The 25,892-nt window shown below is 38.4% G+C and overlaps 4 protein-coding genes across 4 annotated transcripts; 1 reads left to right on the top strand and 3 right to left on the bottom strand.

Moving 5' to 3' along the window:
• Window positions 1-705: 705 nt before the first annotated feature.
• LOC144667202 (uncharacterized) lies at window positions 706-1,500 on the bottom strand. Its single transcript, XM_078528607.1, has one exon. The coding sequence runs from the start codon at window positions 1,498-1,500 to the stop codon at window positions 706-708; it is 795 nt and encodes a 264-aa protein (XP_078384733.1).
• A 1,275-nt stretch (window positions 1,501-2,775) lies between these two features.
• LOC144667201 (uncharacterized) lies at window positions 2,776-3,657 on the bottom strand. The gene has a single exon (XM_078528606.1). The coding sequence runs from the start codon at window positions 3,586-3,588 to the stop codon at window positions 2,776-2,778; it is 813 nt and encodes a 270-aa protein (XP_078384732.1). The 5' UTR covers window positions 3,589-3,657.
• A 1,694-nt stretch (window positions 3,658-5,351) lies between these two features.
• LOC144667199 (uncharacterized) lies at window positions 5,352-16,084 on the top strand. Its single transcript, XM_078528605.1, has 7 exons — window positions 5,352-5,402; window positions 6,257-6,299; window positions 6,879-6,989; window positions 8,596-8,706; window positions 9,470-9,665; window positions 14,381-14,755; window positions 15,748-16,084. The coding sequence occupies exons 1-7, from the start codon at window positions 5,352-5,354 to the stop codon at window positions 15,890-15,892; spliced, it is 1,032 nt and encodes a 343-aa protein (XP_078384731.1). The 3' UTR covers window positions 15,893-16,084.
• A 3,363-nt stretch (window positions 16,085-19,447) lies between these two features.
• On the bottom strand, window positions 19,448-20,356 carry LOC144628396 (uncharacterized). Its single transcript, XM_078486493.1, has one exon. The coding sequence runs from the start codon at window positions 20,307-20,309 to the stop codon at window positions 19,677-19,679; it is 633 nt and encodes a 210-aa protein (XP_078342619.1). The 5' UTR covers window positions 20,310-20,356; the 3' UTR covers window positions 19,448-19,676.
• Between the last annotated feature and the right edge of the window lie 5,536 nt (window positions 20,357-25,892).

Below are 25,892 nucleotides of genomic sequence, written 5' to 3'. Positions count from 1 at the left end.
ATTTTTATTTATAGAATTTTCAGATTAGTTCAAATCCGACCGGTGCACTTTCCGACATTTCGTTTCTTTTTAAGAAACAATCACTTTCCTCGCGGCCGGTATTTACTTTCAACAAGTCAATCAGGGAATTGGGCAAATTACAAAACGTGCCTGTCAGTGACAAGAAACTGAACGATTTCTGCATGCGTTTTTTCCGGCCCGGACATTAGCGACCGAATGCCGTCTGCTTCAACCAAATCCATTGCAAAATTATGGCCTAAATTCGAACAATTGTGATATTATGAAATAAAGAGCCATTCAGTTTTACGGACCAAACTATCTAAGCAAAAAGCGAAATGGCGGAAAGTGCCACAGATTTATTCAGTCCTGTTTTGTACAAGCTAGTGAGCTTGAAACACCTTAATAACGAATGTGTCTTGAAAGGGCTTTGTCCACCTTTAAAAAAATAAGGGATTCAAGTGATAATGCATAACACCTAAAGATCGTAGTTCCAAATATCAATAATCACTGTTTTTTTAATATTATTTCAAAGTATTAGTCGATCGCTTCTGTAAATAGATACTGCATGGTCAACTGACAGTGAAGACTCGTTAATTGAAGTATTTGTAAAGGAAGCCGCACGACCTCGAGTGCAACTCGTGGTTAATGGGCGCTCTTGATGTTTTGAGAGATCTTAGGGATCAGTAGAACACGCAAATGCAATATTTATTTATTTACAAGGTCCACTGCAATTCGTGGTCTGAACATTGACAATAACTCCAAACATCCAAGAATAATTATGATGCCATTTTTAGCAATAAAGATAGATTCTTTGCCAAAGTTCAATAGCAAATCTATGCGAAGCCCTAGCAACACACTATCGACACATACAATTTTGATGGTGGTGCGTAAGGCTGATGGAACTCTTCGGATTTGATAACTACCGTGTCCTTCAAATTTGATCTCTGCAAGTTGAAAAGGCGACAGCAAGAAAACGTTACACGCAACAGCAATCATGGCTTTCTTTAAACTCGTAGGAACTCCATGGTTGAATTCGCTTTCTTTCAGGACAACGTCTAGCATTTCAATGCCGTCGAATAAGTCCAGTATCATTCGAAAAGACAAGTTTGTTATCAGCTCTGAATATTCAAGTGAATCAGTCGCGATGTTAAGCAACAGTAGCAGAATAAGTGGAGAAATACTCAGGCTTAATCCCAAGACGTTTGGACCAAAATACGTTTCTTTCTCGAGTTTATCTTCGACAAGTCCAAAGATGACCCCAATGCTGGGAACTAATGCAAGCCAAGTATATAATCCCCAAACAAGAAAAAAACATCGAAGTTGTCCCTCGTTACGCAAGATACATGACCACACTATCAGGGCAGGGAGATAGAGGACTAATATTCCATACCAGCCAATTTGATTTTCGTACTTTGCTGGGTAAGAAGCTAAGAAAACGCCTTGAATAATCACCAAGATGAAGAAAACAGCTCGTCCCAAATATATCAATGGTGAAGCCATGACTTTTAACGCTTAATAACTCTTAAGATATATTTCTTCGTTTAATTAAAGATGCTGATAAGTAGATGAAAACAATCACATGGAGTTTGGGTAGCTTGTCATTTACAGGTCACCCTACAGCAGTTTTTAAGGTTGCCCTAAAACAGCACTGCAAGACTCAGTCAAGGTGCCTTGTCTAAGTGTCTAAGAAAGGAAGCTGCAGTACATGGCTAAAATGCTTTGCGAATTTGACTCAGTCTGAAACCAGATTCGAGCTCTGGCTAAGCGCATTTATTATTGTTGTGTTTACAGTATGCAATACAATCTATTCTCACTGGCCGGACCTTTTCCACCTAGCTGGAGTATTAATAGTTCTATATTCTTCCTGCCGTCCGACATTGAATAAGTATCGGCCAAATGCTAGGGCAACCTGTCAAAATGCTGGAGGGAAACCTGTGATGTCCTAGCATGCTATAGAAACCAGGATAACTTCCGTTGAGGTGGCCTATTTTGGCACGAGGGTAGAATTTTACCTTCCAAGAACACAACATAACACCGGCAGGGCTCGGGCTGAGTCTCTCTATCCCGAGCCGACAATAAGCTACCCACATATCCAGTCAAAAGTATAGTACCTTAAATATACGTAAAGTATACTGCTTACTCATTACACTCTAACTTGTGCCAAATAAAAGGGTACCATTAAATGTGTAAAGTTTGGAAGCAAATTAGTGATTGATTATATAAAGATACAGTAAAAACCCCGCAAGTAAGAACCTATTGTTTTTCAGGTTAGCCTAAACAGGTTCTTACATAAAGGTTTATTAACACAAATTAAGGCTACTTAGGTTCTTAATAGATTCTTATTTTTCCCTGAAGAAAAAATTTCAATGTTGTTATAGAGATTTTAGTGGTATTCGGCCTTTTTCTTGTATAAAATTTGCATACCACATAGAGTTTATGTCAAAATGAAGCACTAATCATATCATATTTTCCCCCCCCAAAAGTAAACATTTTTAATCAGTTTTAGAAAGTAAGAACCTGTTTTCAAATTTTAGGCTAAATATTAGGTTTTTATAGAAATTGGGTCTAATTTGCAAATTTTAGCCTAACAGGTTCTTAATGTTATGTTCTTACTCGCGGGTTTTTACTGTAGTCCATATTGACAAAAAGGGAAGTCTAACTCCGACAAAATTACTTATTGTTTAGAAATAAAGCTGCAAAAAAAAAGATCATCTAAGCAGGGAAAAAATCCTTATCGGATATATGGTTGGCACTGTAGACTTGGTCGATGCTCCTTTAAATGATTATTAAATTTTGTTCTTGATCCTGCTCACATCCACAGCAGCTAAAAATCGAACATAACTCCAGAAAGCCAAGGATAATAATGATGCCATTTTTAGCGATGAAAATGGATGCATCTTTTCCGAACTCGAAAAACAGCACTAAACGAAGCCCCAGAAAGGCCGTATTGACGCAAAGAACTTGGATGGTAATACGCAAGGCTGATGAACATCGATGGATCTTCCATTGGCGATTTCCTTGCAGTTTGTTTTCCATCAGTTGACCAGGAGAGAGCAGGAAGCTTATACAAACGATGGCGATTATGGCGTTCTCAAATCCCTTCGGAAGACCATGCAGGAGCTCATTCTCTTCGAGGATAACTTCCAACATTTCAACACCGTCGAAGAGATCCAGAGTTATCTGAAAGGACAGCTTGGACACGAGCTCTCTGTATTCATGTGAATCGGCTCCGGTGTTCAGCAACAACAGCAGGAGAAGCGGGGTTAAACAGAAGGTCATTTTTAACACATTTGGACCAAAAAACACGCCTTTCTCAAGTTTTTCTTCGACGATTCCAAATATTATCCCGACGGTGGGCACCAAAGCAAGCCACACATAAAGGCCCCAAACGAAGAAGATCCAACGGAGTTTTCCTTCGTCGTATAGAATGTAGAACCACAGAATTAAAGCGGGGAGATAGAGGAGCAGCAATCCGTACCAGCCATTTTGATTTTCGTACTTTGCTGGGTAGGAAGCGAATGAAACGCTCTGGAGGATCATCAGAACGAAAAAGGCTATTCGTCCCAACCAGACCAACGGTGAAGCCATGACTTTACAGATTTAAGAATGTTAGAAATATCGTGAAACTTCCCCCCGCCACAAGGAGAAGGATGCTTATGTCAAGTTGTTGAGCTGAGGCTCTTTTATGCCTGTCTACACCGTCTTTATGTCTTTTTTGGAAACGCCGTTTCCCAGAAACCGATCGACACGGCCTTGTTTAATGGTCTGACAGGGGCTTTGAACAAATTCTGCTGGCAGACTGAGTTTCGAGCAGAGTCCAGAATAGGTGAAGCATTTTTGATCAGACGAGGGAAAAGGAATTGTGCCAGCAGAATAAGAAATTTTCGAGCAGAATTTGACAACAACAAGCAAAGATATCGCTAACAAATTGAAACAAATTCTAATTCAGCAAGCATAAATGCACATTGACAATGGAGGAAGTTCAGTCTGTCAAACATGTCTAATTTAAACTTAAAAACGTTTTCCATTTTTTTTTAACGATAAATTAAAGGAATCATCATATAAGGGCCGCGAGAGAAAGAGAATTTTATTTGAAAGTCCACCAGTGAATCAAAATTGCTACATGGCGTTTAGAGTAAAAAAAGGGGGGGGGGGGGGCGTTGACACTATCTTTGTCTAATGATATGAATGCAAATATGTCAAAATTGTACAAAGCAGAATTAATATGAGCAGAAAAGCAGCATCCGAGCAGAATAACGAACAGGATATGCAATTTTTAGCGGAGCTCCACAGCGGCCCGAAGGTCCGCAGAGCGGAGCCCCATAGCCATAGAAAATACACAGAAATAGGTCATCACGGTTAGCGGCATGGCTCACAGGCGCGTACGTACATACGTCGCCCACTTCAGAAATGGATTAACCCTAACCTCTTTGATACTGGACATCCACGTTATGGTCAGTTGACAGCTGTCAATACAAGGTGTCCGCCGACCAGTACACGTAACTACATCGCAGGCTCAGGTGTATAACTTATCGGGGTCATGTGTATTCTTTTTTAAATTGACCGCTTACCAGAAAATGGTTTTTCTATTGGATCACAGGCTCAAATGCTATATTTTTTTCTGTCTATTGTAAGAGAATTCACATAATTATATAAAAAAGGGCAAAGTAAATTACTGGGGATCTCCACTTTTAGGCTTGGCAAAATCTATTTAATATAAGCACTACCTTAATCTTACTTATTTTCGCGAGTAATAATTTTCCCGATTTTCGCGATTTTTAAAATAATCGCGAAATAATACCAAAACATTGCGCGAAATTTAAGCACGCGAAAATTCAACATAAAGTTGTTCAAAATGGAGGACTGTAATTGGACACGTTCGTGAACTCGCTCAAAATACGTGACACATAAGCGTCCGGGGAAACCGATCAGAAACGAGAGTTTTGTTATTGGTACAATAACGCGATAAACGCGAACAGAATCAATCAAAATCAAGACATTTGTTATAGGTGCGATTATCAAAGAAATTAGTTTAAAAGAATGATGCTATGTTGAGTTGTATACATCTTTTTTTTTACTACACGTTTTAGACCAACAGGAACCATTTATCACATGCCCAAGCAACATTGTAATGCACAACGTTCCACCACCTTCAATGAACGTTACCTGGCCGACAGTTACAGCGACGGATAATTCAGGCTTGCCTCCAACACTTACCTCTGACATACAGCCTGGATCCCCTTTCCCTGTCCCTAGTTCAACTGAAGTACGATACACGGCGCCGGACAGATGGCGCTGGAAATTTGTTATTTGTTGTTTCTAACAAACGGTTTAAGCGCAAAACGTAAGTAATGTTGTTTGAGGTGAATAACAAGCTGCTCATTTTGAGTTCAGTTTTATGGGTAAGTTCCCAGGGCCGTAACCAGACCTTTGCCATAGACGAGGCAAGATCTTTTTATGGGGTTCTGAGGGAATGCCTCCAGACAGTTTTGAAATCTAGACAATCTGAAACACTTTCAGAGACATTATTTTCCCAACAGAACTTATTTTGGTTTTAATTTTAGGTAAAAATCTAAACGAGGCAAGTGCCTCGTCTTGTATTTTGCTAGTTACGCAATGAAAAGTAATTTTCGCTCAGTGTCATTTATTTCTTAAGGTTACCGCTCATTACTTTTATCAGATCGTCACCCCGAGAAATCTGGTCCTGCATTGTGGTTACGTACACAGATTAAAAGTAAGAACCACATTGTAAGGACGGCATTGTAAACAGCATCAAATACGTATATAAAATTAAACTAATCAAACTTTATTATTGACATGCTAAGGCCAAATAATAATTATATTTATAATTAAGTGTCCAAAGGTTACTGAAAATGGTTTCCAATTAATCATTTTTATCATTCAATGCATTTTTTTTCTTTTCATTGGCCGAGAGCCCACCACGTGATCTGCAAATAACTGCCTACAAATAATGGTCTGCTCGTGCGCACTAGCGTCTGACAGTGATTTTGCTACAAATAATATTCTGCTCATGCGTAGTTGTATCCACTTCCGAGAAAAATTGCAGCTAGTTTTCCAGAGACGAAGAAGAGCGGTTGGATTTTTCTGCTAGGCCCGAAAAAAACAGCGAAGCTACAAAGAAGGCAATGGAATCTCCTCTTATTGTATTTCGGCAATATCTGAAAGAAAGAGAATTGGATGAAGACCAGCTCGTATTATCGAAGGCGAAGTTAGGCTTTCGTCTGTATTAATTCAGCAAGAAATAGTGCGATCTCCACGCAGAGATAACTGTGAGATAAGTAAGTTAAAGAAAGACTAAAAAAAAGCAATTGTATCTTAAATTATTTCGAACGGCTACAACACAGTGTTTTTCAAACTATCAGAGCGTAGCCCCCTCCGTAAAACTTTTAAACCAAAGATTTGTCTTTGGAAATAAAAACGCCCTCGGGGTAAAAAGCAGAACCAACTTGTCTCAACCCCTTCAAGTTTACTCTCTGCTCTAGTGCTTTCTCTTCCGCAAGCCGCTAATTTTTAGTTGACTTTCTTTTGGTTAAGGGGATTAGAAGTATTTTATGCTGTCATTTTTTCGCTCGTTTTTGACAACTTAAACCTTTAAAACTAGTATCAGTGCTTCGCGCTACTCGTCGGACATATAAACAAAAGATCTGGTCTCGTATTGTGGTTTTGCTCACAGATTGAGCGTTAGAACCGCATGGCCACGACAGCATCAAATACGTACATGAAATTAAACTAATCAAACTTTATTGTTAGACCTGAAATTCTGGAGTACAAAAATGACACGTTAAAGGCTTAATAAAATTTATTTATAATGCGGTGTCCAACGTTTGCATAAATAGTTTTCAATTAATCTTTCGTAGTTGACAACTGCACCAGCTCTCCCTGCCAAAATAGTGGCACATGCAGTAGGCATCCTGGTGGGTATAACTGTACTTGTCCAGCGGACTTCTACGGAGACAACTGTGAGATAAGTAAGTTGAAATAAGGTAAAGCAATAACGCAGCTGACTGCTTACAAATCGGAAATTCAAGAAATGTAAAAATCTTGAGAGAAATGAGAAGCAGAACCGACTTGGCTCAAAACATGTAAAGCTGTTTTTCTTCCCCGATGACTTTTCTCACCCGGACCGATGCTTTTGAGTTGCCTTCCTTGTGGGGTAGGGAATAAGTTTAGTGCAATATAACGATCGGGCAATTAATGTTAAAGTACTGGCGTTTTACATTAATCAACGTTTTAAACATAACGACGACGACTCAGTATTCAGGATTTTATCCACTGACTTAAACCTATTGAGACCGGGGGGGGGAGGGGGGAGGGGGGCTTTTGAGGGCCGCGCTGACTTTGAACGCTTTTAACTTTTTTAAGATTCAACTATACCCTGCCAAACTTTGTGAGTTTAACTAATTTAATTTAATTTATCTGGGAGTAATTTGGTAGGATAGGACGTTGTGTCAGGAACTTGACATCACCATGGCAACGGCATGTTGATAGGCATATTTCCCAAATTTGAAATTTTCGGGTTTCTATTAATGGAAATTATCTTAAATACAATTAATTTTTACCTTTTTACGGTTTTTAAGCACAGTTTTATCGATTTTGTGTACTTTGCAGTAATTTTGGGTGGTTTTCTGGCATTTTGGAAAAAAATTGAAATCCAAGATGGCGGATCCAGGATGGCGGCTGTTTTGATATCATGACGTCATATTCCCACGTGACGTATACCAAAAGAAAGATTTTCGGACATACTATATGTCCTATAAGTTTCATTGTGATTGCTTAAATATTGTTGAAGTTACATGAGGGGGGGGGGCTTCGGGAAGCCCCCCCCGGTCAGAGAAGGTCCAAAAAAGCCCGGTATGAATAGGGTTAAAACCACATGGTCAGTACGGTATAGTAAACAGCACCATACCCCATGATGTATATCAAAGTAAACTAATCAAACTTTGTCCACAGACAGTAAGTCTGGAGTAAAAATGGGTATTGTTTAGCCTGTAGAATTTATATTTATAATGGAATGCTATTGTGTTCTTCTGACAAAGCTTTTTAATTACTCTTTTGTAGTTGACAACTGCACCAGCTCTCCATGCCAAAACAGTGGCACATGCGCAAGGTATCCTGGTGGATACAACTGCACTTGTGCACCAGGGTTCTATGGAGATAACTGTGAGATAAGTAAGTTGAAAGAAAGTAATATGGCTTTGCAGCTCTTATATGTGCAATTTCGAGCCAAGAGTCCTGTAGCAGGTTGTTCGCCAGGACAGACTTTCGGAGAATGAAATTGATTAGGCCAGAAATTCTTGTGTTGCGGTTTTATTGTTCATGCTTCAGGTATTAGCGGAGGTCACAGAAAGTAAGGGTATATCGATAAGGCTGAACTTATTTATAACACACCATTAAGGGAACTTTAAAGGTTGAAAATTAAACACATTGAACAAATTAAAGAGACAATAATGTTATACAAGAAGGAAGGAGGAGTAAAAATGTGCAATGTTACGGCCTTTTAAAGTGCACGTGAAATAAAATGTAAATATATTCCTCTTTAAATTCGTTTTAATGATTTAATTACTTTTTTTATAGTTGACAACTGTACCAGCTCTCCATGTCGTAATAACGGAACATGTACTAGAATTCCTGGTGGGTACAGCTGTATGTGTTGGCTGGAATTCTATGGAGACAACTGTCAGATACGTAAGTTTGTAACAAGGTGTAACAATTAAGTTTAAAATTTTATTTGTTATTTCTTACGGACGATAACCACTCGTAATTTAACTTTCGGGGCTTAGATTTCTCTGTAGGACATTTCTGGAGCAAAAATGTGCATTGTTAAAGCTATTCAAAATTTTCTTAAATTTTTTTTTAATTACTATTTTATAGTTGACAAATGTATCAGCTCTCCATGCCGAAATAATGGAACATGTGCTAGGTTTCCTGGCGGGTACGACTGCATTTGTCTACCCGAATTCTACGGAGACAACTTAGACCTTAACTATTTTGATTTCGCGGAGAATCATTTAAAACATTTAAATCATTTCGAATCATTTAAAACACTTTTAACCATCGGACGTACAAGCAGACTCATACACCCACCATCGTACAGGGGAGGGGGTTGATGGTGGATGGATCCTCCCCAGAATTTTTCGTCCTATTAAGGCGCAGCGAAATATTTTTGCACTAAGTAGAAAGCCCGAAGCGAACTCTACAAGATGACATATTTTTGGTTGGCTGTGACGTCATTATAGCCGCCATCTTGGATCCGCCATCTTGGATTTCACCATTTCCTTAGAAATTCAGAATATAACGGAAATTGATGCAAAATCAAGCCAGAATGCTTATGGAATGCAAATATAATCAAATCGTGCAACTCTCTTTCAAAAAACTGGAAAAAATAAAGAAAAATGATAATATCATTGCATTAACTGTCCTTTTGTTTTCTTATTTTTGTATTAACCAGGCAACTCTTCTACCACTACCCCTACTACGCAAACAGCATCTTCAAAAGAAAGAGAAGAATCTGTTTTGCTCAAAGTTCAGAATCTGGATATCAAAAAGGAGGTTTCTACAGTTACTAGTGTTTTCTTTAATTGTTGTGGGGGCTCTGCCCGCACATTGTTATCGACTGAGGGATTTATTTATTTATTTGTGTGTGGGTTTGCTTGTGTCACGTGGTCTTCTGCGAGAGATCCTGGGGATGAGTCGGCGGTCTTGTCGAGTAGGCCATATTGGATTTTGGCGTGTCGTTTCGTGTGGTTTCTTTGATTTCAGCTGTTCCTGTAGTTGCTCGTCATTACAGCAGCTCACGAAGTCAGCTCACAGAAGTTTCGTTTGGCTGGAAGTCTGTGCAGGTTGCACATCAATTCAAGAGGAGCTTTTACGCTTACGCAAGCCAATATTGAGAGCCGCAGAAACAGCACAATTTAATACATTTGTACTTGAATCAGTCTATATGGCTATATGTTCTGATATATGTAAATTATTCTGCAATGCATACCTACGGAGCGATATAATAAACAAACCATTTTAGTGCTACTGGTTAAAAAAGAAAAAAAAAAAGGAAAAAAGAAAAAAATTGTCCCCGCTGTGATTCGAACTCGGGCCTCTGGCGACCTCTCGTTCCCCAGTCAGATGCCTACCCGACTGTGCTACTCTTACATTCTTAATGACGTGAGGCGAAAATATCGTATATCAATGTAATAGACATTCCGCTGTTTATCTGTTATCATGTGCATCAAAGAAATGTTTGAATCACCTGCTGCTCATAAATTTTCAAGGAATGAATTTGCAAAAAATCGCAAAGATTATTTGCCGCAATAAATAGCAGCCTTAAGGTAATTGAATGTACTAAATGAATTCACAAAAAAGAAGAATCAAATTTGAAATTATCAAGCCCCCACACGTACGCATGGCGGACCGATTTTTTTTACGGAGACATTATGTCAATAATAACTACTTATTAACCGAGATTGAGGTCGTTACGGGAACATCTCATACTGAGGCCTTGCTGTTTTTGAAATATTTTGCTTTATTATTATAAGTTATTATTGTTATTATTATTATTGTTATTATTATTATTACTATTATTTTTATTGTTATAATTATTATTATTATTATTATTATTATTAATATTATTATTATTATTATTATTATTATTTTTATTATTATTATTACAAGTGAAACCGGTAAAAACAATATATAATTATTTATTCCATAGAAAACTGGCAAATGTGAAAAGGTTAAACAAATATATTAGTGTGCATCAATCTGCAGCTTACTTTTTTAAGCAAATGCCTACATTGTGCGGTTCCAGAAAATTCCATACTCAACCCAAGGATGGTCAAAGAAAACTCTGAAGGGGAGGGAGGTCGCAATAGCCCAAATGTTTAAAAAAAAGTATAAAGCTAAACTGAAAGTTCCAGGGGGTCGGAAGGGTCCAAACCAAAGAACCATCCTTGGGGTAGGTATGGATATGTTTTGGAACCACACATTATAATTAAACTGCCATTATATATGGTCTGCGATAATAATTTCGTAAGTTCTCTGTAATTTCATTATTTTTATTGAAACAAAATATTTTTGTCATGAACCCCAGAGTGGTTTCAAATCTTACATGTAACAGAGTGTCAAGATTCACATGTAGCCTTATTGGGTTCTGGGATGTTCATATTACATAAATAGCTATAAATGTCACTAAAGTATATATTTCAGGCTTAAACTGGCAACATGTGGGAATCAATCATGTGACAATTTTATTGCATTAACACAATGTGTATTTTTGATTTCATTTTGACTAAGAGGAATGTCATTGCACTCTTCAAGTCACCTGTAAATAGAAACAAAACAAACAAAAACTATTTATTTTAAAGAAATTGCTATTTTTCCAGCATGCAGACTGTATATTAAATGGCCTTTTTCAGTGTGTGAAAAAATAACTGACTGCTTTCATGTTGGGCTAGTGGATTCAATAATTTTTTCCACTTGCTAGATAGCCAAATGACATTGCCCAGTCTACCTGGGTCAGGCCAGAAAGAAATTAATTTTCTTTGCACCCTTCCTTTCATTAATCATAATTTTGCAGAAAAAATGTCAGGCTTCATTTGATTTTTTTACATTGCTAGCTGTAGTTTAAAATACTACTGAAGGCCATACAACAACTGAAAATACATGCCTTAAAAAATGTCAACAGCTTTTTTATAAAGTAGGCAAATGTCTGGTCAGGAAGTAGATCTTAAATGTCTCAGGTAATGAATGTGTGTAGAGAGGAGGATGGGAATTGCTGAGATTGGCTGAATAGATCAATAACTACCTGAACTTGTTATAATCCATAGTTTAACTCACCAGTAATTCAGAAATTCCTCAGTTCTGAATTCTGTAAATCCTGTTTACACATTAGGCATTCTATTAATCCCACAAATTACCTGTATACCACAAAATGCAAAAGAAACGTAAATCTATGTCTGGCAATATAATACACATCATGGAAAGATACAAATTTTAAGTTACCACTTGGTCAATATTTCGACAAACATTTCCTCACGTATAAATAATGAATGGATGCGATTCTTATTAATTTGAAGTAGCTTAACATTCAGATGACAAATATAAATAACAATTACATGCCTCGACGAACTGAGTGACATTACTATGATACTATCGCCTCAAAATCTACAATATCTATTTTTTTTTAATCGCCGATCTCGGCTTTAATTCCAGTTAGCTAAGTTTTGGCACGATTTTATCTTTAGCACTTTTATAAATCTTCACATAAACGCCGAAGACATAATTTTAAGCCAGTCTTCAAAATAAAATTATAGTAAAATGAGAAATGCTTACCTCAGGTCACTGTAAGTTTCTGTTAGAAATGTTTGCGAAAAGCTTCCACCGTTTCTCCTCATTCCATATTCTTCTTTATCGGGAATACAAATAAAGGATATTGCATACCCTTTGTCTGGGGACTCGTGATCGCGTCAAGAAGAAAGAACATTGACAAAACTATCCTATATAACTCAAAATCACTTCATAAGATCGCCATCGACGCCATTTTGAAAATGCTCGTCATGAGCCCGCAATACGGACCACGGGGAATCCGCAAGCAGGGGAGAGGGGAAGGGGGCCGCAGATTAAATTCTCCCCAGGCGCCTCTCCTTTCGTCTGAAAGAAATAAAATCCATCCTCGCCAAAAGCAATTAAAATGAACAGAAACTGACAACGCTATCATATAGAGCATACACTCAAGCCTTTGGCAAAATTTTCTTTTATTTCAAATGCAAATGGTCGTTGAGTAGGAAGCCAACAAACTTTTCAATTGTATTTTTTATTGCCGTACTTTTTCAAGAAAAAGTAATAATGGCCATTTTTAAAAACACTATTTAAAAAACTACAACTTCGCTCAAAAAGATCCTAAGAGAGAGGTTCTAGTAAAGTTTTCAAGCGAATTTAAAATGTGATCCGTTCTGGTCACGTGACCGATGACGTCATAACAATGGGATTGATTACCTTACATTTAATGCAACGCCAGATACGCACTTGTACCCAGATTCCATTTTCATTAATATTTATATTTTGTTCCGTACCTGAGCAGTCCGAAATGCCTCACACCAATGTGCTTCAAACTGCAATGACTGCTTTTTCAGTAACAAACTATTTTCGTCACAGTGAGCAAAAACGAACTTCCGAGCAAAGCCAGGTGACTAATGACGTCATCGACCTACGACTTATACAAGAAGTAGTTTATGGTAAGAGTTATTTCTATACGACGTACTACTCCTGCTGACTTCAAACTGACCAAGTTATTTGGCATTGACGATTTTTCAGTTGCAAAGGATTTTGGGAAGGTTTTTATTATAATTATACATTGTTTTTATAATTATTATTATTGTCATTATTGCTTTACTGTTCAGACTCTTTTTTATCACCTATAATTAACTAAATTCACTACCTTTCCACTTAAATATTACTCCAATGCAATATTTCTTAGTACAATCGACCATTCGTTCGTTTGTTTACTTGTGCTTGATTAGTGGAACAAACAAATGGAAGATGACTTTAAAGGAGAATTGCAAGGCTGGCTACAGATTACTGTGCTAATGACATATTCCGATGTCACTTCATTTCGACAAGGTAAAAACTATTTCGACTGAAAAATAGACATAACGTAAATACAAAAAAACACTAGAATAACCACAGCATTACGATTCCTTAGATGTGCCCACTTCAAACAAAATCATGTAGTTAGTCACAACTCCTAGACTCTTGTATAAAAAATATAGACTGCTATCTTCGCACGCTTGATCCTTCCCAACTGACACAACTGAAAAGAGTTCCGCACAGGTCTCTCTGATTGGCTCTTGATCGGCTGTAATATAACCTCTGATAATCTTGGTCGGGAATCCATCATCATCATCATCATCGTCATAATCATCATCATCATCATCATCATCATCATCATCATCATCATCATCATCATCATCATCATCATCATAATCATATAATCATCATCATCGCTCGGGTCATCGTCAATCATCATCATCATCATCATCATCATCATCATCATCATCATCATCATCATTATCATCTTCATCATCATCAACATCATCATCATCAGCGATACTGTTATCCGTATTTGCCTTTACCCGCGCAAATTTTTGTCTATTTGTTCTGCAAACTATTCCTTTTAAACTATAAAAAGAAACAAGCTCCAAGAGATAAGATCGTCTTAACTAAGTCTTTTACAAAACATATATCATCTCTCTTTCGGTTCAGTGGTGATGCACGAGTTAAAAATCTGATTGAATCTTTGATCTCAATGTCAATATTTTGTGCTAAACTATTAATTTTTATTATTTTTTTCTTTCTGTGTCTTTAACAGTTCTGACAAAAAGGTATTTTCAAAGGATAAGGTCCACATTCTCCCGGGTTATCCAAAGCAGTTGACTGTTGATCCATTCGTAGCGTTGTTGGCATTTTACTTACAATTCCCCCAAGGGCTATCTGATAACATTGTACGCAAAGAAGTCGTGAAAGCCATCCTGGAGAGTGATGTATCGAGCATTGAAGAATCGATGATTAATGGTACCATCGTAAGTGTTCAACCTTTAGTCTCCACTACGGATCCCACAAAAAAAAGTGACGAGGAATCAAAACCAACGACTGCTATAATCATAGGAGCTTGTGTGGGTGGTGTTCTATTGTTGGTGATTATCATTGCCCTTGTGTTGGCTTGCAAGAGATCTAGAAGTAACGGGTAAGAGACACTGAAATCGTACGAACTTCAATTAATTAGTTAAATCCAATACATTCTTCTGTGACAAATTACCAGATAACTTATCATAGAGAGATTTTCGATTCGGTGTCTTAAAGGCAAAAATCCCTCTGAAAATCACAAAAGACGCACAATTCAGTGAATGGATCAAAACTTAGAGAGCAAATACATGTTAACTGCTAACTAAACATCGCGTTGTTCACTCGCGAAACATTCTTCATTCTGAGAGTAAGGGATTTTAACCCTTGCGCGCGCACCTTTTTAAAGTAAGTAATGCCTAGTTAAGGCCGAGTAATACGCGCAACATTTCATTTCAATTTGTCACGCAACAATGTAGCATTGTCAGTTGAAAAGTGTTGTTGAGCGTATTACCACGCGTGTTGCGCAACATTTCGGCAACATGTCGCAGAATTAATGTACACCTAGTTCGTGCAACATGTTGCCGCAACTTCCAATACATATTCGCCGCGCGCATACTAGAGCACAGGGAGCAGAGGACCAAATTCAACCTTTGAAAATATTAAAATGTTCGATCTATTTCGTTGCGCTTGTCATACGTTATCCGATCTTTTTTGTTTACGCAACGGTTAAACCAGCGGGAATCCTGTTGCGCTTGGCGTAGCCGCAAACAAAAAGATCGTATAGCGTATGACAAGCGCTACGAATTAGATCAATTAAAGGTCGAATTTGACTCCTCTGCTCCCTGTGACTAGAGTGGTTGATATGTGACGTCAGACCATGGTATGTTCTCCTATTGGCAGTGATTCATGGCCAAGAGTACAAGAAAGTCTAAAGTTATTATAACTAAGTTTGCTTCTGACACCAGTTTCCACATACCATAACTGAGTTGAATTTATAGTTCCAAACATTACAACCTCTTCTATGCGTGATTACGTTATTTTTGTTATCATTGATCAAGAAGACTATAATTCTGAAATTAATGTTTTTATCTTAATACACTTCTTTTTCCTAAGGTCCATTAAACAAAGTTCAAAGAAGTCGGTTTACGTCACAAGTTACGACAACGATGCTTACGTCAGCAATACCTACCACATCACTTCTGAAGGGCAAGTCACGGAAATAAAAACTTTGAGTTTTAAGCCTTATCAAGTGAAGTAGATATCCACAACGTATCCTTAAGTTAAGCTGAATCAAAGCTGCTAAATATCAGCGCTCAAAGCTTCGAGAAACTACTGTAATGAAAGGTACTTTATTATTGTTTGCTTTAACTTCGAAAATTTTCGAACAAAACCGAGTGATCGAAAATTGAAACGGCTCAATGATACATCTGAAAATTTAAAGGCCTAGATGTTTTAATAGTATTTATTTTTCCTTTGAAATGACTTGAAAGCTTCAATACTAGTTTTTTTTTTATTTAACGACTCAACAAAAGTTTCGTCGGTTTTGTACACTGCACGCAGTTGGTTTTACTGCAGTGTTAGCAAAGTTGATGGACAAAGTAACCATCAATCGCTTATTAACTTGCTTTAAACTTATTCCCTTGTATTATTCACTCCACAAAAAATAAGCCGAAAATTATCGAAGTTAAAGAACACTACTCGTTTATTGTCACCGAAGCTGAGAGCTGATTATTAAAATGTTGCTATAATGCTATTTGGTAACACAAAGGACTTTGTTATTCATCTGTTTTTAAAGGCTTTACATCTTTTGTAACGGTTTATTCATAATAGTTATGCAACACTTTCTCGTGGTATACTTTTTTAATAATTTCTATTTTTAGCTACGTTATTTTCAATTTTTAAGATTTTTTTGGGCCTTTCCTAACACTATAAAAATCCAAGTTGACGGACCTCAGTCGTCGGATGTCGGAACTTATAGAAAAATGCTAGCGATAAGAGGTGCCACCTGAGAGAGAACATTGTAAAATTATGTATTCGCCATACAAGCTCCATTACCATAGCTTGGACAAGTATTGACAGTCTCGTAAAGTGGTTATAACAAGTGTACTCGACTTGGACCCAACTTGTGTAGGGGTAGCGGGGCCATGCAAGTCACTACCTGTCTGATAAGCCAAATAGACAAAATTTATTTGGCTTAAAATTCAAGTTGAGACTTTCATAGTAGGTGTGCATGAAGCTTGCCTTGCTAGAGAAATGGCACAAGAAGGTTTGAATCTTTTTCTCAGTTTCTACTCCTGATAGAGTGGGGGCTATACAAACAAGACACCATCTTTTAAGTTGGGGAAGGGGCGGGGGGGGGGGGGGGAGGTTCCTTGAAGAGACCACCTGTCATTTTGCAGAGTGGTGGGTCCTGTCTGAGAACAATAGTTGTGACCATTTCCCTTCTCTAATAGTATTTTAACGATCATGTACAAAACTTTAACAATAATAAAAATAATATTGAACAACAACATTTTAACTATCCGTTTGGTAGATTGACGAATATATAAAGACTGCAGTTAGAACTCAAATTGAAAAGTAAAGTGTAGACGTAAATGAAATGTGAAACTGAAATGATGAAATTGGTGTCATAAGAATGAGAGGGTGTTTTTGTGCAAACTTGATCAGATAGAAGCGCATTACTATTTCTTGACAGTTTGCTGCACAGTAGTAATGTTAGAACAGAATTTAATACTCGAAACTTGGATTTTATGCTTTATTTGAGACCTTTGATCAGCATAGGGATTTAATTGGCACATAAACAACCTATGAAAAAAGGGTAATGAACACAAAAGAGGGCCAGTTAATTACATTGTAAGTATAAAAGTAATTCTTCTTCCTTCAGGAATTTCACTTGCACTGTCAAAACAGCAGTCTGCCCGCGGATTTCTGATGCATTTAGTTTGTGGCCACTCCCTGCCATTTAGCTACAGCATTTATTTTTTATTAAGTTTATAAAAGAGTGAAAGAGCGGCTACAATCTGAAACAGGGAACTTGGTTATTTTAACAAACACTAACACTAGAAATAGCTGACACTAGGTTGCCCCCGAAGTTTCGACGATGTTTATCGGTTTTTCTTTTCTGTTCATCCTTTTCTTCAATTCAGACATTTGATTGGAAATTAATTTTCTATTTTGGATGATTATTAATTATGATACGGTAAATCATTTAATTACAAGAACGCAACAGCATCTTGACATCATTTTGTCATGTTTTGATGTGGTGGGGGATCTCAGCTAGACTCAAGCTAGACTTTAGAAAAAGTCCGTCGTCTTTATTAATTTAACACGCCGGGACGGTCGACCTATCGCGACTTGCGTGGCTCGTTTTCGCGACTTCGTCGCTTTGAATGGGCCGCTTTGCGGGCTCGAATCAAACTCACTTCACTGTGGTAAAGTCTTGATCTCAGCGAGGATAAACTTTAGAAACAGCACAACGTTTTAAAATTACCATTTGAGCCGGCCCAATTGTTTTATAAATATATGGGCTGAGAGCCCGAGCATGAAGAATGACATGAGAATGATCAATCTTTAGAAAGAAAAGGATGTCGAAAGAATTTCTTACCTCTGTCAAAGCAAACGCCTGCCGCGAGTTTTAAATAATCACAATGCATCTCGAGATCTCTTTTGAATTTCTTTTCTTGATGCCGCATATCATCTTGTAAAATTAAAATTTCGTCCGGAAGTGGACCGATCAAGACTTTTGAAGTTTTCTCCATTCAAGTAGTTTGTGCCTGGTAAATCACGGTCAGTTGGACAAAGGCTTTCTTATCGTAAATCACGCTTCATGACAACGATCAACTTTTTAAAAGGAAAGGATACCGAAAGAATTTCTCACCTTTGACAATGAAAACGCTTGACTTTCTAAAAGTCGCTCGCTTCTTGTTTCCGGTTTCGCTTGCCGCGAGTCTTAAACAATTATCTCGAGATCTTTTTTAAATTTCTTGTAAATCTCGTCCGGAGATAGACTGATCAAGGCTTTTCTCCGTTCAAGTAGTTTGCGCTTGGTAAATCGCGGTTTTGGACTAAGGCTTGCTTATCATAAATCGCAGACAAATTTGAAGATATGGCTTGATATGTTCGTACGTGTTCCTAGACATATTTCTTCTTCGGCCACTCAGATGTAAAAAAAATGTGGATTTTCTTACTTCTCTGCGAGTTACTTAGTTAATTATCGCGAAGTCTTTTCAACAATTGCATTGCTTTCGGCTTTTAGACATTGTGAAATGAAAAGGCCTCGAATAAAACCTCAAATTATCTTTTTCAAAATTCTGCCCAACTGCAATCAACCTTTACAAGCTTCGTTTGTTTACTTGTTGTCACCTGTGCACGTGCTCACGCTTTGGGTTGTCATCATCATCCAATCATCGTTTACTTGCGTCATCACTGACCAATCACCGTACAGGCAATTTTATCACACCTACCGATACTACTTGCGGTCGCACTTTGGCCAAGTCGAGATTTTGTCTGGTAATACCATATATACTCTATATACGCGCGGACCATAATGATGCCTCCTCGGGTTTTGGCCTCTGGGCCAAAACCCTGCGGGGGCAATTACAAATAAACCGGTCCAACCGGCAAGACTATTGAAGAACATTTGCACAGGATCAATCCAGGTGTCTTAATTTGTGTACTTCTGATTTGTTGTCCCTTTGGACACAAGTCTTTCCTTCATAATTGCCATACATTTCTGGTTGTGGATTTATTCTGGCACAGTTCTCTATTCATGGACATGCATGGTTGTTACAAAATAATTGGGGACGTCGACTAAGTTATACAAATCTACATTCAAAACATTTCCTCGCCATAGAAAGGGCTACTGAAACCGTGGACTGAACATTAAGTCTTTACAAAAGACGGCTCAATACTTTTTTCCTACAAGAATTCATAACTTGTAACACATAAAGATGGCTATGGTTATACGTACGTTTTCTGACACACAAACGCTCCCTACAGATTTCGAAACAAAATTATCATCTCATGGCTGCAAAGTCATTACATTAATATTCATCACAGCCACAACATTCACAGATCGAACATATCTCGAAAAGGCCAAGAAAAATTATAATGCCATTTTTAGCAATAAAAATGGATGCATCTTTCCCATACTTCAGAAACAGATCCAGGTGAAGCCCCAGAAACACACAGTTGACGCAGATGACTTGGATGGTTGCTCGCAATGCGGCTGGGCATGTGCGAATTTTCCAATCGCCGCTGAAACGTCTCAGCTTGATCTCTATCAGCTGCAACGGCGACAGCAAGAAGCTGATACAAACAAAGGCAAGTATGGCTTTTTCAAAGCTCTTTGGAACTTCATGGCTAACTTCATTTTCTTCGATGATAACTTCCAACATTTCCACTCCATCAAAAAGATCTAGTGCCATTCGCAGAGACAACTTCCAGATCAGTTCCTTGTAGATCATTGAATCGGTTCCTGTGCTAAGCAGAAGCAACAGAATAAGCGGAGCAAGGCAAAGTGTCATCTTTAAAATGTTTGGGCCGAAGAACTTTTCTTTGTCGAGTTTGTCCTCGATTGGTTCATTTCCACCAAAGATGATTGCGATGAAGATGACGAATCTGGACAGCGACAAAACATGTCCAAACTGCAAATATCCACTGCAAATGTTTGTCATTGCAAATGATATAAAGCCAGAGTGCGAGAGCAGGGAGACAAAGGACTAGTAGCACATAGAAGCCACGATTGTTTTTATAGCGGAGCTCCCAGCGGCCCGAAGGGCCGCAGAGCAGAGCCCCATACCCATAGAAAATTAACAGACCCATGCTTTTGGTTTTCCATGGTCATCATGGCTAGCGGCATGGCTCGCGGGCGCGTGCGACGACGACGACGACGAAGTTGCCTCATGGCGGCCATACTCCAGAAATCGGTTTAAGGTGGCCTAGTACAGTTTTGAGAGGGAAATTCAGTCCAACTTTCATCCCTCTTTGAGAATCTCCAGAAAAGTTTTATCTTTCTCTTTTTACTGTTTGTTACATCCTAAAACCATCATATGCGACATTTGGAAAATTAAAATTCTAATAAACAGCTAAAATGAACGGCCGAGTTCTTAAGAGGGGACTGGCACTAGTAGTTAAAACGGCGTTTTTCTCAAAATCTACCCGTATGACCCTACCTCAAAATTTCAGAAATTAGACATTGGCTCTGATTAAACATTCATTCAAAATAATAGCCAGATTTTTTTGCAAAAAAGAAATATGTGATATTTTGCCGATTTTAAAAATAGCTCAAAATCTGTCTTACACATTTTTTAAAAATTTTGCTGTAGACGTGATTACCCCTTAAAATTAATTGTGAAAGTTTCATAATAGGTTGTACGGTAGATTTTCGAGAAAATCTGGATCAAAATTTGGCTTTTACGACCTCCGAAGAGAATCGAATTGCGCGTGCGAGCGCGCGCTAATATGACGCCATGCGTCGCGAGCGATTATGAAAGACAGAATTAGAACTTCTCTGTCGGTGATTTATCTATCTTTTTGTCGTATTATTTCCCCTCCCGGGTTTAAAATCCTATCTGAAAGTGTTTTGAAGTTTTCTCTTGTATACAAATTTGGTCAAGCACGGTAAAAGAGCTGGAACTCTTTTTCGTTTTATTTAGAGTTGCTAGCGCCATTTTAGCCCGCGTGAGCAATATTGACGTCGGCAGAAAATCGTAGCGCGCGCTTTTGAGCCACGTAAAAACTGTATTCAGCCACCTTAAGGCCCGGTAATACGGGCAACATTTTTGTTCAACTTGTCTCGCAACATTGTTCCATCGCAAGTTGACCGAGTTGTTGCCCGTATTACTACCGCGCGCTCAATTCAACTTGTCTCGCAACAAATTTTGGTGTTGCAGGTTGAAAAAGTTGTTGCAAAAAGTAGAACTCGGTTCTACTTTGTGCAACATGTTGCTGCAACTTGCAACACCGAAATTTGTTGCGAGACAAGTTGAGCGCTCGGTCAACTTGCAATGCAACAATGTTGCGAGACAAGTTGAACAAAAATGTTGCCCGTATTACCGGGCCTTTAAGGTTATGGTTAACGCCAGCTTACATGTCATGATCAATTGACAGCTGTCAAAACAAGGTATCCGCTGACCAGTATCACATGACCATATCGCGGGCTCTCATATAGAACTCATCGAGGTCGAATGTTTTTCCGCTGACCAAATAATGGTTAACATTGGATCGCAGGCTCAAGTGCTATATTTTTTTCTGTTATTGGTCAGCTGTAAATCGGGAGCTCCGCTTTTAGGCTTGGCTAAATCTATTTAATAGCGGAGCTCTACAGCGGCCCGAAGGGCCGCAGAGGAGAGCACCATAACCATGAAAGAAAGCAGAAAGAAGAAGTAACACTATCGAAATGAAACTGCTGGAGCGATCTGAAGTCATAGCTTAAAAAAATGTTTAAAACAGATCTAAAAATATAAAACGATACTCTAAATTTTCGATCGCCTTCTGCGGTCTTCTTCAGAGAATGATGGATTTTTGCAAGGTTCGCAGAATTCTAATAAGCTACATCGACGTTATTGTTCATTGTCCCCCTGGGGAGCAACTAGCGATGCGTAAACCATTGGGAAGGGCGCTCTTTCGTTTATAGTGTTTTTGTTTTGCTTTAATGGACCGAGCTCACAGAGAGCAGAGGAGCCAAATTCGACCATTGTAAATATTAAAATGTTCGATCTATTTCGTAGCGCTTGTCATACGTTATCCGATCTTTTTGTTTACGCGACGGTTAAGCTCGTTCAATAGTCTATTGAGCCTGCGGCTACACCAAGCGCAACAGGATTCCCGCTGGTTTAACCGTCGCGTAAACAAAATGATCAGATAACCAGCAACCAGGGCGGGAGAAGCGCTGCGAAATAGATCGAACATTTTAATATTTACAAAGGTCGAATTTGGTTCCTCTGCTCCCTGTGCCGAGCTAAGTGCATTCCATCAACAACTGCGCAAAGACAAAACGAGAAACAACGCGTTATTAATGACTTAAAAGCGTGTAACGGTTATCCCGAGAGCTTTATCAAGTCAGCTGGCGAATCAAACAAAACAAACACGCAACCAAGAACCCAGGAGAATCCGAAGGCATACCCGTCCATTCCATATGTGAAAGGAGTGTCGGAGCGCGTTCGACGGATTTTGAGCCGCGAAAACATCAAGACAGCGTTTAAACCAGTACGAACGTTAGGAAATATCTTCAAAAAGCCCAAGGACCGACCGAATAAAGATCAATTGAAAGGAATCGTGTACAAAGTGACTTGCAGGACATGTCCATTTGCATACGTTGGGGAAAGCAAAAGAAACTGGAAATCGCGGGGAGCCGAACACAAGCCCGGAACAAACGGAAATATCAACTCCGCGATTAAACATCATGCAGAAATCGGCCACGACATACATCCAAGTTACGCCGAAATTCTTGAAACAGGTGTAAGCAGCAAGAGCAAAAGACTGTTTCTGGAATCCTTGCATTCCTTCCTCGGCAAAAACACTATTAACGAAAGAGCGCCCTTCCCAAGGGTTTACGCATCGCTAGTTGCTCCCCAGGGGGACAACGAACAATAACGTCGATGTAGCTTATTAGAATTCTGCGAACCTTGCAAAAATCCATCATTCTCTGAAGAAGACCGCAGAAGGCGATCGAAAATTTAGAGTATCGTTTTGTATTTTTAGATCTGTTTTAAACATTTTTATATTTTACAGCAAGGCGCCCAAAAGTGTGACCACCTTTAATTAATTCACATTCTTTCGTGCAACCACCATCCAATCAGAAGCCAAGGACAGGTTCCAGTTGACTTCTGATTGGATTAAATCTGCACGGAAGAATGTGAATAAATTAAAAGTGGTCACACTTTTGGGCGCCTTGCTGTAAGCTATCGAAATGAGTTTTCATTGTTTACATGGCTAGCGGCATGGCTCGCGGGCGCGTCCGTACGGTGTCGCGCAAAAACCAAGATGGCGGCCATACTCCAGAAGTTGGTCGAGCTAAACAACTGAACTCGCCCTGGTTATCATTCGTTCTACCGCGGGATGACCTTTCTCTTTCAGATTCTGTAACAGTTGAGAGATTCTGGCAAGCCGTTTAAACAATAACAAATATCAACGGTCAAATCGCCGGGAAGATGAGAACCATGTTTGTTCAACTAGCTACTTTAATACGGAGTTGCGTAATAATAGGAAAAAACCGCTGCTTCGTCTCTGATATTTATAAAGCTGATTTAAAAGCTTTGCGCTACTTAAATGATCAGCGTTCTCCCAAAATGAGGTAAGTCTGAATTAATTCAAAATCTGATTTTTGTCGGTTTAGTCGTTTATATTTTTCTGTAGGTTTTATAGACACTTACTGTAGGATTTTACACTTACTAAACTTTGAGTTTAAACTGTGGCATTTCGTTTGATTTTGATTAATGAGCAAATGAAACCTCTTCAGGCCTTTCACAACTGAGAAGTGCACAGAATACATGTAAAACATGGATAACAAATGTTGTTATGATTAAGAGTAAGAATTAAAGGGGAAAGTGACTTAGTATAATTGATGCTGACTGGTTACATGTGAAATTTTGGCTGTTGTATTGGCAGCTGTGGTGAAGTGCATATGGCTCCCACTTTGTATGTACGCATATGAAACCCCAGCCCCCCATAGCAGGGTGTGTACAGGCCATGGAAAACCTGTAAAGTCATGGAATTTTAGAATTTCATTTTCCAAGCCTGGAAAGTCATGGAATTTTAGAATTTCACTTTCCAAGCCTGGAAAGTCATGAAATTTTAGAATTTCATTTTCCAGTGGAGGGGGACAAGGGGGCGGGAGCACGGGAGAAAAGGGGCGGGAAGCGGGAGGAGAGAGGGCGGGAAGCGGGATTCCTAAAGTGGTGGGAACCGGGAGAAAACGAGTGAAATTTCGTAACATTTCATTATATTTCGCAATAGACATGGAACAAACAGGAGAGAACAGCTACGGAAAGGGGTGGGAGGCGGGAGTAAAAGGTACGGGAAGCGGGAGTAAAAGGTACGGGAGGCGGAAAGTCATGGAATTTTAGAATTTCATTTTCCAAGCCTGGAGAAGCTATAGAATTTTAGAATTTCATTTTACAGGCCTGGAAAGTCATGGAATTTTAGTGTGGGTCATGAGTTCATGGAAATTGGTTCTGATAAGTGATTGTACAAAATAAATTAGGCAAGCTATTTTTGTGAATGAAAGGTTAAAACAAACCTGGAATCAAGATAATTTTTCAAAAATGTCCAATGAAAATGGTCAAATTTAGGTCATGGAAACCATCGAAGTGTCATGGAAAAGGTCATGGAGAGACATGGAATTTCAGAATGCCAAAAGAGCATGAATCCTGCATGGGGACACAACAACAAAAGCAAACAGGGTTATTTGTATTTTTTATCTTTCTTTGTCTCACATTCATTATCATAAATTATCTGATTCAAAGGGAAATGAAAATCAAACTGGTTTCAAAAAAATAAATAAACAAACCAAACATTTAATCCAAAACATTCAAAACTGGCTTTGGATCTTGTGGTATAGCATTCAATAGAAAATTTTGCTAAGTTTAATTATGGTCAATTATTGAATATACTACAGCTGTACACAACATCCACTCAGTGTTCATGTGTTTTGTGAGTGTTTGTTACTCTGCAGCTATTAACATGGCATTGTTTGCTTGCTTTTGTTCTATTTACAGACATACCGGTAGATGACGTTGATGAAATGATGCACAATATTTATTTATGGCCTTGGAGTTGAACTTCTGTAAGCCATCTATAAAAAAGTCTGAATGCCTTAATAGCAATTTTTGTATCAACTATTTCTTACACTGTTTTTTTGTTTTCATGCAATCTAGCAAATGCTCCTATTAAACAGAATTTGCTTATTGGTTTTAATTTGGAGTGAAAAAAAAAATAATTTGGTATCATACAATGTACTATTTGTGGTTTTAATGCTCAGTGCATGTTACAGAAAGTACATGTTCCTGTAAGAACTCGTCCATGTCCACCTCTTATTGGAAGTTTTGAAAGTAGTTATGTTAAAACATATCATTTTATTTTGTTATATCAAACAAAGGAAAGGTAAGAAAATAAAAAAATTATAGTAAAAGGACTGATTGACCCTGATAGATTATAACTGACTTTGATTGTATCACTTTCACTCAGTATTTCAGTTGTTTATCTAAAGGCCTTGCTATGAGAGGTGCAGTCACTGTGGCCTAATGGTTTAATGCTGT

The sequence above is a fragment of the Oculina patagonica genome, chromosome 10 (genome assembly GCF_052425735.1).
Source record: "Oculina patagonica isolate OP01 chromosome 10, crgOcupat, whole genome shotgun sequence".
Lineage (NCBI taxonomy): Eukaryota > Metazoa > Cnidaria > Anthozoa > Scleractinia > Oculinidae > Oculina > Oculina patagonica.
The sequence above is the reverse complement of the archived record's forward strand: the minus strand, read 5'-3'. Positions and strand labels throughout refer to the sequence as shown.

Coding starts and splice junctions, on each gene's coding strand:
- LOC144667201 (XM_078528606.1), bottom strand. CDS start 3,588: ATGGCTTCACCGTTGGTCTGGTTGGGACGAATAGCCTTTTTCGTTCTG.
- LOC144628396 (XM_078486493.1), bottom strand. CDS start 20,309: ATGACAAACATTTGCAGTGGATATTTGCAGTTTGGACATGTTTTGTCG.
- LOC144667202 (XM_078528607.1), bottom strand. CDS start 1,500: ATGGCTTCACCATTGATATATTTGGGACGAGCTGTTTTCTTCATCTTG.
- LOC144667199 (XM_078528605.1), top strand. CDS start 5,352: ATGTTGTTTGAGGTGAATAACAAGCTGCTCATTTTGAGTTCAGTTTTA. Junction 6,300..6,878: donor CAGAGATAACTGTGAGATAA/GTAAGTTAAAGA, acceptor AATCTTTCGTAG/TTGACAACTGCACCAGCTCT. Junction 6,990..8,595: donor CGGAGACAACTGTGAGATAA/GTAAGTTGAAAT, acceptor CTTTTTTTATAG/TTGACAACTGTACCAGCTCT.